General features: G+C 46.9%; 1 protein-coding gene across 1 annotated transcript in view; it reads right to left on the minus strand.

Annotated features, from left to right (window-relative positions):
• Positions 1–14138, minus strand: part of CACNA1E (calcium voltage-gated channel subunit alpha1 E) — a 479552-nt gene that overhangs the window by 229535 nt on the left and 235879 nt on the right. Inside the window, exon 6 of the mRNA XM_083509855.1 lies at positions 1015–1118. Coding sequence (XP_083365981.1) covers positions 1015–1118 — 104 coding nt within the window. The remainder of the gene's footprint in view (positions 1–1014; positions 1119–14138) is intronic.

Here is a 14138-nt window from a genome sequence, read left to right on the forward strand (position 1 = left end):
TAAATAGCATTCTCACCATGGTATCTCCAGAGCCAGGCCTGATAAAGTGTGTTTGCTGTATGCTCCACCCCCATGTCTCTCAGACTTCATCCCTGAACTAGTTGGCATAGCCAGTGTGGGAGCCCACTTAATCTTCAGCCAGGATTACCGTATTTTTCGCTCTACAGGACGCACGTTTTCCCCTCCCCCTCCAAAAATGAAGGGGAAATGTGTGTGCGTCCTATGGAGTGGATGCAGGCTCCTTGGCTTCAACGATAGCAATGCAAAGTCTCCGAAGGACAGAGGGAGAGCTCCCCCCGCACTCCGGAGGCTTCGCGTTGCTTTCGCTGAAGCCGCCTGAAGCCCCCGGAGCGCAGGGAATGCCCGCTGTGCTCCAGGGGCTTCAGGCAGCCATCTGCAAGCCTTCAGAGTGCAGCAGGAACTCCTGCTGCGCTCTGAAGGCTTGCGGATAGCCACCTGAAGCCTGTAGAGCGAGAGGGGTCGGTGCATACCAATCCCTCTTGCTCTCCAGGCTTCGCTTCGCTGGAGAGGCGCTGCACAGTTTTCCCTCTCTGCGCAGCGCCCCTTCAGCGAAGTGGGAGGAAAAATGGAAGGGCTCCGTTTCTCCTGCTGCTTCGCTGAAGGGGCTCTGAGCAGAGAGGGGGCGAAATTTCTTCCCCCTGTTCTCCCCCTCCTATAGTCCGGTGCGTCCTATAGAGCGAAAAATACAGTATATTTTTTTTCCTGGCCCTCCAGGCAGCATTTCCTGCATCCACCAAGCTCCTGACCACCAGGATCCTCCCAGGTTCATGAGACCTGGCAACCCAGTTGTTAGCAATCGCTCATATGCAACATCCCAGAATGTGTGAACCCGGGACTTTCTTGCACGGCATCTCCTGCAGCAATTCCCCCTGGCTGCGTAAAGCACTCCTGCGAACAGCACAGCAGGATATGAAGGATTCACGCTGTAAACACCAATGCTGCTCAGCGGGGAAGGAGGAGGGAAGGAGGGATGGGGAGAAACCAGATGCTTACTAGGAATGCCTGAGACAAGCTTCAAGGGTCTGAGCACTCGCACTGCCCGCAGCGTCCTCAGGTCCACATGGGTGTTGAAATGGGTCCCTGCTGTGGCGAGGATGCTGGAGACAAACAAGAAGAAAAGTTACTAAACATAGATCTCGGGCAAGGCACATATGCCTGCCTGCTTGCAGGAGGGGGCGTTCCGCACACCAGGCACCTGACAGCCGGAACTGGTGCACCTTACCCTCCACTGTGAGTCAACAGCCATTTCTCGGTCTAAACTTAGCATCCTTAAGCTGAGCAGCAATTAAAAGATGCGCACTGGTGCCGAGACTCACATTTTCCAGCTCAGCCTCATCCAGCCAGCCTTGCATTCGTACCAGCGCTCACGGCCTCGACCGTTTCCTCTGCATGAGGGAGGACTTGAACTGGGAGATGAGGCTGGGGTGGGGGGCATAGATGGTGTGACCCCCCCCCAGGCCTCAGAGCTCTCTCCAGGAAAAGAGAGAAACAAAGCTGTGCTCCCCCTGTTCTGCAAAGCCTCTGGCATTACCTGTCTTCATCCCAAGCCAAGGCAGAGCTTAAGTACCAATTGTGACTGCATCTGATCATAATGATGATTTATTTTTTAAAAAGATATTTTAGGCTGGCCTCTCTCTTCCCTTTCTCTCTGTACACTCCCTCTGCTGTCTCCCCAAATGTTAAAATGTAGGGTCAAATGCACACCACATTCTTTGCACTCCTAAAAAAACCAAAAGACCGGAAAAGCAGCCATGGGAAGTGCAACTTTCAATTCTGTATTTTAACAAGGGGGGGGGGGGGAGACAACTGCTGGCTGGGAAACTATGCGCCCTAGAGTTTTGCTTTATGTAGTTGTTTCATAAAGTCTCATCCTCCTTTTCAAGAAAACGAAACAAACCCAGAGCAATTTGCGAGCCACGTGTCATAGAATGAAACACAATTTAGCACCTTCTTAGAACACTCCAAAAGCCTCAGAATATTTCAAAACACTGCCGAAACCAAGTTTTGACAAATATAAAATTGTCAAAACCAGCCAGAGATATTGGTTTGGCACTCACAACTAATTAGCTGCTGAAGTTTGCAACAAAGTGGCAGGTCTCTAAGATAGGGGACTCTAAGGTTAGTTTCAAACCTGAAAGTGATGGAGCTGTTCTGATGCCCAGAGAATCACATCCCACAATTGTGGGACCACCACTGAAAAGGCCCTTGCGTCTGTGTCCTTGCTACTCTCACTTCCTTTATCAGGCAGGCATCTCAATAGAGTTTCTGGGGCAGGTCATAAGGTACAGGCAGCCGTGCTCAAATAGCCTAGAAAAAAAATCCCCATCTTATTTGTGGGCAGAGAAATTCACAAAATTTCTCTAGGGAGGGAGAAATCACCCCATAGTTTCTCAGGGGTGGGGCTCATTAGCAGTGGCAAAAGTGCCATCTTCTTTCATTTTTCCATTCTGTTCCTTTCCTCACTTCCTGTTCTGGAAGGGACAGTAGCAGTAACTGTGTTGTTATAGACTAACTCCCCATTCCATCCTCCCCAGGGCCTTTGACCCAGCATCCTTCTGGACAGTGTTTTTTTTTCTAAAAAAAATGTTTAGGGGTACTCTCATTTTCCTACTCATACTGAAATACTGCCCCTTGAGGACACCAAACTTAGATTCACAAAATGTTTAGGGGATGATCTCTGGCGGGCTAGGGACAAAGGTGAGAGCTGTTTCCTAGTTCTGCTGGATCTCTCAGGGGCGTTTGATACCATCGACCATAACATCCTTCTGGACCGTCTAGAGGGGCTGGGAGCTGGGGGCACTGTCATACAGTGGTTCCGCTCCTTTCTCCTGGGCCGTGTTCAGAAAGTGGTGGTGGGGGATGAGTGTTCAGACCCCTGGGCTCTCACTTGTGGGGTGCCTCAGGGTTCTGTCCTCTCCCCCATGCTTTTCAACATCTATATGCAGCCGCTGGGAGAGATCATCAGGAGGTTTGGGCTGGGTGTTCATCAGTATGCAGATGATACCCAGCTCTACCTCTCTTTCAAATCAGAACCAGTGAAGGTGGTGAAGGTCCTGTGTGAGTGCCTGGAGGCGGTTGGATGGCGGCTAACAGATTGAGGTTGAATCCTGACAAGACAGAAGTACTGTTCTTGGGGGACAGGAGGCGGGCAGGTGTGGAAGATTCCCTGGTCCTGAATGGGGTAACTGTGCAATTGTGGGGCCACCAGGTGCGCAGCATTGGAGTCATTTTGGACTCGCAGCTGTCCATGGAGGTCAAATCTGTGTCCAGGGCAGCTGTTTACCAGCTCCATCTGGTACGCAGGCTGAGACCCTATCTGCCTGCGGACTGCCTTGCCAGAGTGATGCATGCTCTGGTTATCTCCCGCTTGGACTACTGCAACGCACTCTACGTGAGGCTACATTTGAAGGTGACCCAGAAACTACAACTAATCCAGAATGCGGCAGCTAGACTGGTGACTGGGAGCGGCCGCCGAGACCACATAACAGCGGTCTTAAAAGACCTACATTGGCTCCCAGTACGTTTCCGAGCACAGTTCAAAGTATTGGTGCTGACCTTTAAAGCCCTAAACGGCCTCGGCCCAGTATACCTGAAGGAGCATCTCCACCCCCATCGTTCTACCCGGACACCGAGGTCCAGCTCCGAGGGTGTTTTGGCAGTTCCCTCACTGCGAGAAGCCAAGTTACAGGGAACCAGGCAGAGGGCCTTCTCAGTAGTGGCACCCTCCCTGTGGAACGCCTTCCCACCAGATGTTAAACAGAACAACAACCACCAGACTTTTAGAAGACATCTGAAGGCAGCCCTGTTTAGGGAAGCTTTTAATGTTTGATGTATTAGAGCATTTTAATATATTTTTTTGGAAGCCGCCCAGAGTGGCTGGGGAAGCCCAGCCAGATGGGCAGGGTACAAATAAATTATTATTATTATTATTATTATTATTATTATTATTATTATTAGCATACCTCAAGGGAAAAAAGCACCGCTTCTAGGGCATTGTGGGTGAAAAATGGCAGGTGCTGGGTGTTGGTGAGAAAAATAGCAAAAGGTATCTGAGAAAATTTTGTTTAATAAACTGTGGCTCAGTTCTACTACACACATATCATTTATATTGTTTAATTTCCTATGGCTGGGGATTTGCTATTTTGCCTATGCCGCTCTAACGCAGAATGTATACCACCGACACATTGTCAGCCCTAACCCTATTTATATAGTACACCTAATGACTGCATTACGCGGGTGGCCCACTGAGCCTAGGACTTGCCAATCAGAAGGTCAGCGGTTCGAATCCCCGCAACGGGGTGAGCTCCTGTTGCTCGATCCCTGCTCCTGCCAACCTAGCAGTTCGAAAGCATGTCAAAGTGCAAGTAGATAAATAGGTACCACTCTGGCGGGAAGGTAAACGGTGTTTCTGTGCGCTGCTCTGGTTCATCAGAAGCGGCTTAGTCATGCTGGCCACATAACCCGGAAGCTCCCTTGGCCAATAAAGCAAGATGAGCGCCGCAACCCCAGAGTTGGCCACGACTGGACCTAACGGTCAGGGGTCCCTTTACCCTTTACCTTTAATGACTGCATTATAATCTTCTCTTTCTCTCTTAGCCTTTGTAGGCATTTTATTGCAATGGCCGCTTACCATCCTTGTCCCTTTCCAGCTGCCTGTTTGTGGCCATTATGGCTGCCCTGGGCTGCCGCAGGGGCTCATGGTTGCCTGCCAAAGCCAATGTCAGGGACCGGGCAGAGGAGGAATGGTGGAAACGACCTCCCCATCCTGACCCTTCCAGGGAGGAGGAAGAGGAAGACAGTTTAGATGTACAACAGGGGTTTGAGGGAGGTCGCAGCTCAGAGGCAGATGAGGGGAGAAGTTGGGAAATCCTGGGAGAACCGGGGCCAACACCCGGCTGACATGTTGTTATTAGAAAGCGTCCCAGACCCTCCATCTCCCAGAACCTGGCGAGCCTTGAAAGTATGAGAGCAAAGAGCTAAAAGACAGAGGGCACGTAGCAGCACCTGTAGAAGTGACAAATGAAGAAGTGGGAGAGACGGGTAGTGGAGATTCATTTGGGACAATGCCATTATCCAAGAGGCTGGGTTCTATAGCCTCTCTATGTAAGTACAGTGGTACCTTGGGTTAAATATGCTTCAGGTTACATACACTTCAGGTTACAGACTCCGCTAACCCAGAAATAGCACCTCGGATTAAGAACTTTGCTTCAGGATGAGAACAGAAATCGCAAGGCAGCGGCGCGGCAGCAGCAGCTGGAGGCCCCATTAGCTAAAGTGGTACTTCAGGTTAAGAACAGTTTCAGGTTAAGAACGGACCTACGGAACGAATTAAGTACGTAACCAGAGGTACCACTGTACTGAATAAAAAGAGGACAGTAGGAAACATTCCCTTGTCTTTGTATGTTCCTGGCAACCAGCTGAGAGCCACTGACAGCCGCTTGACACCTGTCCATTCAAATGGGCCAATTCGCGGTGTCCCAGGAGGCGTAGTTTTGGCGAGCAGACCTGAGAGTTGCTGGCTGCACTCAGGTCCGCTCACCAACTATTTATCCCTGGCCGACGCTCACCCTGCAGTCCAGTCAGCCGGGAGCGTCGCCCAGCCAGAACCCACCCTTCCTTAATAGTTGATTATTGCATTAACCATTTCCTTTTCATCCTACAGGGATCTGCTGTGGTTGTCTGAATATTGCCGTATTCAGTGCTGGGAAGGAAGTTCCCCTAAACTGCAGGTTTTGCCTTCCCCATACCACTAGTCACAACTTGGCGGTTTAGGCCTTGGGCGGAATCCTATGGTCTTTCATCCAGTCAGGGTGTGGGTGAAGTGGTGACTCACCCCTTCCCCCATTCCCTGTGGTGGTGATAACAGGGTAGCCCATTAGAGGGAATTCTCTTTCAGAAGAGAAACTGGAATGTGTCCAGAGGAGGGCAACCAAAATGGTCAAAGGCCTGGAAACGATGCCTTATGAGGAACGGCTAAGGGAGCTGGGCATGTTTAGCCTGGAGAAGAGAAGGTTAAGGGGTGATATGATAGCCATGTTTAAATATATAAAAGGATGTCACATAGAGGAGGGAGAAAGGTTGTTTTCTGCTGCTCCAGAGAAGCGGACACGGAGCAATGGATCCAAACTACAAGAAAGAAGATTCCACCTAAACATTAGGAAGAACTTCCTGACAGTAAGAGCTGTTTGACAGTGGAATTTGCTGCCAAGGAGTGTGATGGAGTCTCCTTCTTTGGAGGTCTTTAAGCAGAGGCTTGACAACCATATGTCAGGAGTGCTCTGATGGTGTTTCCTGCTTGGCAGGGGGTTGGACTCGATGGCCCTTGTGGTCTCTTCCAACTCTATGATTCTATGATTCTATGATTCTATTCTAAGAGCAAGTTGCGTAGGGTTAGCAGGCCACATTCCCAGAATAGACCCTGACATGCCTCAGACCCCCTTCGGGGGGGGGGGCTGAGAGTGATATACGCCAATGCCTATGCCAAGGTTTACCTACATAGTAGTATACCTACAGTACACCTGAAGGAGCGTCTCCACCCCCATCGTTCAGCCCGGACACTGATGTCCAGCACCAAGGGCCTTCTGGCGGTTCCCTCATTGTGAGAAGCAAAGCTGCAGGGAACCAAGCAGAGGGCCTTCTTGGTAGTGGCGCCCACCCCGTGGAAGGCCCTCCCATCAGATGTCAAAGAAATAAACAACTACTGACATTTAGAAGACATCTGAAGGCAGCCCTGTTCAGGGAAGTTTTTAATGTGTGACAATTTAATGTATTTTTAATCTTTGTTGGAAGCCGCCCAGAGTGGCTGGGGAAATAAATTATTATCATTATTATTATTATCTGAAATCCATAAAGTTGTGGTCATTTTCAATCCCAGCCAGTTGTTGTGTCCATTCCTTTACCCCTCTTAGTTAATGTGCACCAGGGCAGGGGGACTCAGCAGCTGTCAGATGGTAGGAATGTGCAGAAGCCACCTGGAAAATTTCGCAACTCTTAACAAGCCTCTTTCTTTCTTTCTTTCTTTCTTTCTTTCTTTCTTTCTTTCTTTCTCTCTTTCTTTCTTTCCCCTTTGATTGTTCCCTCCAAAGAGGATCTCCAAATTTGATTCAAAAATTTGCTTATAATACAGAGAAGATGGAAATCTTTGTTGAATACTTGTTGATTGCTTTGTTGATCATGGATTTCTCCAGCGTCAACGTTTATCTATTAGTCTTATATTTATTCTTCATTTTAGATCAAGGGAAAAATGCATACAAGAACAGATTGCTGATTAGACACATTTTCAGACGTAATTGATCGGGGAGAATTTGTAACATATGCAAACTTGCATGTAAAGCCAAGCAAATAAAACTCATAAAATCTGCGAATGAGAATGTTCATCATGTTTACACACATTTTAACAAGGTAAAAAGGGACTTGATGAGGGTCCTTTTTTGCACCTGTGTTTGGGCTGCAGGTGGGGGCCCGATTATGAACATACCTTTACATGCACAACAATCCCTGCACAGTGTTATTGTCATTGTTTTTTATTATGTATTATGTATTTTGTGTTTTTTATCTTTTTGTGAACTGCCCTGAGATCTATGGGTGAATGATTTAATCAATCAATCAATCAATCAATCAATATTATTAATAGGGAATAAATCCCACTGAACCCAACAGGTCTTACTCTGAGTAGACAATGTGTAGGATTGAGCTGTAATTAGAATATATTTCAGAACTCTACAGGTGTTTATGGGTTTGTTAGTACATCAAAAGGGAGCAGGATTAAGAAACAGAACTCATGAAGGAGGGCTCCATTATTGAGAGTGCTTCTCTCTGGGAAGTTAAAGATAAGATTATTGAATAAATGGAATATAACCAGCGTAAATTAGATATATATGTAAAAAATGGTAATGGGGTTTATTGGAAATGATGTGGAGAAAGTCTATTTTATTCCAAAAATTAATGCTGAATGGTGGTTGGAATGATATGTAATGTTGTGTTTGCAAAAAGTCTTTTCATTCATTTGCTAATAGCAACAAATTTGTGCGTAGCCAATTATATGACGAGACACTGTAGTTCTGTAAAAGCTATAAAGATGTTATGCAGACAGCTCAAGCATGTTGAAAGAAAAGTATGTCTGAGTAAGCCATTTGAGTAAGGCCTTCTAAATCGCAGGAGGATTTATTTCTGAGTAAATATGCATTGGACTGTGCTGTAGGGCTCTGGAAAATTGGACTCCCTTTTTGAGTCATACAATGTTGATGAACAAGAATCGCCTAAAAGAAACTAGTGTTCCATATAGTGTCCAGATCAAGGGAAATAATAGCACTGCTCTGTTCTGCCTTGGCCAGATCCCACTTGGAGTCCTGGAACCTGTACAAAGCAGGGTGACCAAAGGTTTGGAAAGCAAACCTTATGAGGGAACTGGGTAGGCTTAGCCTAGATAAGAGGAAACAGAGATGTGACAGCCATCTTCAACTATCTCAAGGGATGCTCTGGTTATCTCCTGCTTGGACTACTGCAATGCACTCTATGTGGGGCTACCTTTGAAGGTGACTCGGAAACTACAACTAATCCAGAATGCGGCAGCTAGACTGGTGACTGGGGGTGGCCGCCGAGACCATATAACACCGGTCTTGAAAGACCTACATTGGCTCCCAGTACGTTTCCAAGCACAATTCAAAGTGTTGGTGCTGACCTTTAAAGCCCTAAACGGCCTTGGCCCTTATACCTGAAGGAGCGTCTCCACCCCCATCATTCTGCCCGGACGCTGAGGTCCAGCGCCGAGGGCCTCCTGGAGGTTCCCTCACTGCAAGAGGCCAAGTTACAGGGAACCAGGCAGAGGGCCTTCTTGGTAGTGGCGCCCGCCCTGTGGAACACCCTTCCAGCAGATGTCAAAGCGATAAACAACTACTTGACATTCAGAAGACATCTTAAGGCAGCCCTGTTCAGGGAAGTTTTTAATGTGTGATATTTTACTGTATTTTTTGTTTCTATGGAAGCTGCCCAGAGTGGCTGGGGAGGCCCAGCCAGATGGGCGGGGTATAAATAAATTATTATTATTATTATTATTATTATTATTATTATTATTATTATTATTATTATTATTATTATTATTATATTATGTCACATGAAACATGGACCACACTTGTTTTCTCCTGCTCTGGAGGGTAGGACCTGAATCAATGGTTTCAAGCTACAAGAAAGGAGATTCCAACTAAACGTCAGGAAGCATTTTCTGGCAGTAAGAGCTGTTTGACAGTGGAACGGACTCCCTTGGAAGGTGGTGGACCTTCCTTGGAGGATTTTAAGGAGGGGTTGGATTGCCATCTGTCATGGATGCTTTAGTTGAGATCCCAAAATTGCAGGGAGCTGGACAATATGGTCCTCAGGGTCTCTTCCAACTCTACAATTCTATGATTCTACTGCCACAATGCTAATTTTGTTTTGGAAGCATGTTTTTCCCCTGAAAAATCTTCTTTTTTAAAAAATCCACACTATTTGGTGGAAAATCTTTTGAGAGAGCTGCCCTACGGAAGCTCCCAGCCCCTCATTTTGCCTGCGGCGGAGAAGAAACTGTAGCATCCGATTTTGGGGACTCTTAAGTAAGGCACCCTCAGTTGGCCCCTTTAACCTCAAAACAGGAGGGGTCTAGAACGTGAGGAATCTCTGAAAAAGATGTTGAAATATACATTTATTTTAAAAATGCAGAAGCATTTTTACCTGTCATTGTAGGGGAGGATATTAACAGACAGGATAGTAAATTGTTTTTCTGTGCAACAACGGCAGCAAGAATATTATTGGCACAGAAATGGAAACAAGAAGAATTACCGACGAAAGAAGAATGGCAGACGAAATTAATGGACTATGCAGAATTAGATAAGGTGACAGGAAGGATCCGAAACCTGTGGGACCAGAGATTCTCAGAGGACTGGAGTAAATATTTGAATTATCTGAAAAGCAATTGTAATAAACAGATTACGCTAGTAGGACTGCAAGAAGTTTTGTAAGGAGGATTATGTGAAATATTGCAGAGAAGACTAAGAAGAGAGTTATTAGTTAAGGACAATTAAAAGTAATAGGGAAATTAAGAAATGTAGATTAAGTGATAAAGATTGAAAAATCTTCAGATGCGGTTGATGGAAGTCCAAAACACTGTATAAGGTAAGAAAATGTGTTATGCTTGTTGGGAATGATGTGTGTGTGTGTGTGTGTGTGTGTGTGTGTGTGTGTGTGTGGAATCTCTCAAATGGCTTCTGAGCTCCTCAGTGCATCATGTGAAGTGAGGATGGCAAAACTGCTGAAGCAACGGGTCCTTGCCAAATCATGCTTCTGGAATTGCTCCAGAACATTTGTATCTCATTCCTCTGCGCTGAACTGTTGGCTCTTTATAGTTTAGTAGCGCTGCAGAGAGCTTGCTGGGGAGACCATGCATAACAAGGAACTCAAAAATAACTTTAACAAGGCTTTAATAACAAAACACTCCTTTTACACTAAAGATAACAACAACAAACATGACCCAACCACCCCCCAGGGTAATAAAGGAGCTAGGTGCTGCTCCTTATATACTATGCCCAAATGCTGACACAGCTTAATTAACACAACCTAGCAGCACCTGCTATGTTTCACAGCTGTAAGACTGGGTCTCGTTATTTGCCCTGGCCCTGGCCCTTAAAGACATACACAACTTAAAGACATACACTGTGTCCAGTTCTGGGCACCACAATTCAAGAAGGACACTGACAAACTGGAACGTGTCCAGAGGACGGCAACCAAAATGGTCAAAGGCCTGGAAACGATGCCTTATGAGGAACGGCTAAGGGAGCTGGGCATGTTTAGCCTGGAGAAGAGGAGGTTAAGGGGTGATATGATAGCCATGTTCAAATATATAAAAGGACGTCACATAGAGGAGGGAGAAAGGTTGTTTTCTGCTGCTCCAGAGAAGCGGACACGGAGCAATGGATCCAAACTACAAGAAAGAAGATTCCACCTAAACATTAGGAAGAACTTCCTGACAGTAAGAGCTGTTTGACAGTGGAATTTGCTGCCAAGGAGTGTGGTGGAGTCTCCTACTTTGGAGGTCTTTAAGCAGAGGCTTGACAACCATATGTCAGGAGTGCTCTGATGGTGTTTCCTGCTTGGCAGGGGGTTGGACTCGATGGCCCTTGTGGTCTCTTCCAACTCTATGATTCTATGATTCTATGATTCTAACTTGTGAAACAATAATGAACCTTCACATTTTACAGAGACCATTCAACATACAGATCCTCTGCTTCAAAGGTCAGAGTATTCAGGGGAGAGCAGAAGCAATGTGCAGGCGACAATTTCGCTGAGGGTTATTAAGGGACACCAAGTGGAACAAGAGTAAGAAACCCAATTCTGTGGACCAGGTATACTCAATTACAGTAGCCTTCCACCACCAAGCCACTACAGAGCTGTGCCAGTCCATTTGCCGTCCTGTGTAATTATATCCTCAGCTCCCAAACCAGTCGAGACGTTGCTCTTCAAAATTGCTACTTTTCTTTATGGCATCAATTTAATCTTCCCGCAGGGCAGAATCAATCCTACGTGGAGACAGCCCTGGGAAGGCAGAAGTCTCTCCCCAGGTAACAAGTGACAACTTCTCAAGATTAATATTCTTCAAATCAGAAGGTGCATGCTCCTTTAAGACATCAACGTCGCAAGCCAGTAAACAAGCTGCAGTGATCCGCCAGGAGTTTAGCAAAAGGGAAGTGGGCAGAAGTCACAACAGCTGTGATGAGGACCATACTCTGCCAGGTTGGCAAACAGGTCCCAGAGACTGAAGCTCATTCAGAGGAGGGGAGCCGTGAAGATAAGCCACAGAAAAAAGGCCAATAATAATAATAATAATAATAATAATAATAATAATAAAACTTTATTATTCCCCAGCCACTCTCGGCGGCTCCCAATCAAGTGTTAAAAACAGTACAGCGTTAAATATTAAAAACTTCCCTGAACAGGGCTGCCTTCAGATGTCTTTTAAAGATAGGATAGCTGCTTATTTCCTTCACATATGTAGGGAGGGTGTTCCACAGGGTGGGCGCCACTACCAAGAAGGCCCTCTGCCTGGTTCCCTATAACCTCACTTCTCGCAATGAGGGAACCACCAGAAGGCCCTCGGCGCTGGACCTCAGTGTCCGGGTAGAACGATGGGGGTGGAGACGCTCCTTCAGGTATACTGGACCGAGGCCGTTTAGGGCTTTAAAGGACAGCACCAACACTTTGAATTGTGCTCGGAAACGTACTGGGAGCCAATGCAGATCTCTCAGAACCAGTGTTATGTGGTCCCAGCAGCCACTCCCAGTCACCAGTCTAGCTGCCACATTCTGGATTAATTGCAGTTTCCGGGTCACCTTCAAAGGAAGTCCCACGTAGAGCGCATTGCAGTAGTCCAAGCGGGAGATAACTAGAGCATGCACCACTCTAGCGAGACAGTCCGCACGCAAGTAGGGTCTTAGCCTGCGTACCAGGTGGAGCTGGTAGACAGCTGCCCTGGACACAGAATTGACGTGCGCCTCCATGGACAGCTGTGAGTCCAAAATGACTCCCAGGCTGCGCACCTGGTCCTTCAGGGGCACAGTTACCCCATTCAGGACCAGGGAGTCCTCCACACCCGCCCGCCCCCTGTCCCCCCAAAACAGTACTTCTGTCTTGTCAGGATTCAACCTCAATCTGTAGAAACAGGGTACGGTGTAAACACCCACCCCCCCCACACACAGGGTATGGGATGACATGGGAACAAGAGCATATATAATTTTTCATTTCACCTCTAAAGCCACCTGTTAGGGTTCCAAGGGGTTGCTCGAGAGCAAGCAGGCAAACACCTCCCTGCTCGGCTGTGAAGCCTTGCTTTTGATGCCAAAATAAACTTTATCTGTCCAGAGCGCCACTCTCCCGTGTCTTGCTCATTCACTGGCAGAATCCGTGAGTGGGCGGTCCTTAAACCTTCCCCAGCAAAGTAGTTTCTTGACGCCCAGTCTGCGCCTCCCCTCTCGGCGTGAAAGCTTACTGCGCAAGGAGGGCGTGGGTAACGGAGGACCACTCTCCTCCCTGCTTTGCCCAGGCAAGGTGTCCTGGCACCGCCTCGCCTCCTCCGAGCCCTGAAGCTCCTCTCCACTGGAGGCGTGGTTACTCTCCTCTGCTGAGGAGGAGCTGCTTTCCACGATCTTTGGGGGCTCTCTGTAATCCATCCGGCTTTTCCTCTCTCCCCCCTGAGCCGATGGCAGTTCCCTGACACCACAACTTTGTATTGAACCCTAAATGTGTCTGAGTGTCAGGACTCAAGCATCTTGAGCTGTGCCTCCGAGCAGGGCCAGATTTAGGTTTGATGAGGCCCTAAGCTACTGAAGGTAATGGGGCCCTTTATATGCCCAGCTGTCCTTTGTCAACAACAAATTGTCACTGCTTTTTGTGTTGAATATATGCTACATGGTAATTTATGGACCTAATAGGTATCTAAAGCCATCTGCACATAACAAAATATGTATTCTATCAAAGTAATTGTTGAACTGAAATACAATTAAGAAGAAGGATATTAATAGTGAAATACAATGTTTTGGGGGTTGTTTTTAAAAGTCTGGAACGGATTAATCCGTTTTGCATTACTTTCTATGGGAAAGTGTGCCTTGGTTTTGGAACGCTTTGGTTTTGGAACAGACTTTCGGAACAGATTAAGTTTGAGAACCAAGGTACCACTGTATATAGAAATGAGCAAACCAGTGATATTTTAGGGATCAGGCTAGCAGGCGGGGCCAATTACTTACATCATAGGAGCCTACACAACACAAAACACTGTTGCTGTATGTCGGTTTTATTTTATTTGTTTTTTATCTTATATTTTGGAAATGTACCTCCAGCGTGTTTTTTCCTTTAATTTTTTGGGGGGCTCCCAAGAAAGTGAGGCCCTAAGCTATAGATTGTTTAGCTTTTACGTAAATCTGGCACTGCCTCCAAGACAACAGAGAGATAGCATGAATCATTTGCATAAAATGCTCTGGAGGGATGTGTATGCAGTCTTTTGCTGATGTTCTGCACCAGCAGAAGCTTCTGAACGCTTTATAAAGGCAGGACTGTTACGAGATAGAAGCAATGCGGCCGCGAGCTGGTAGCTTGAA

This window comes from Podarcis liolepis (genome assembly GCF_965112155.1).
Source record: "Podarcis liolepis genome assembly, chromosome: 6".
NCBI lineage: Eukaryota > Metazoa > Chordata > Lepidosauria > Squamata > Lacertidae > Podarcis > Podarcis liolepis.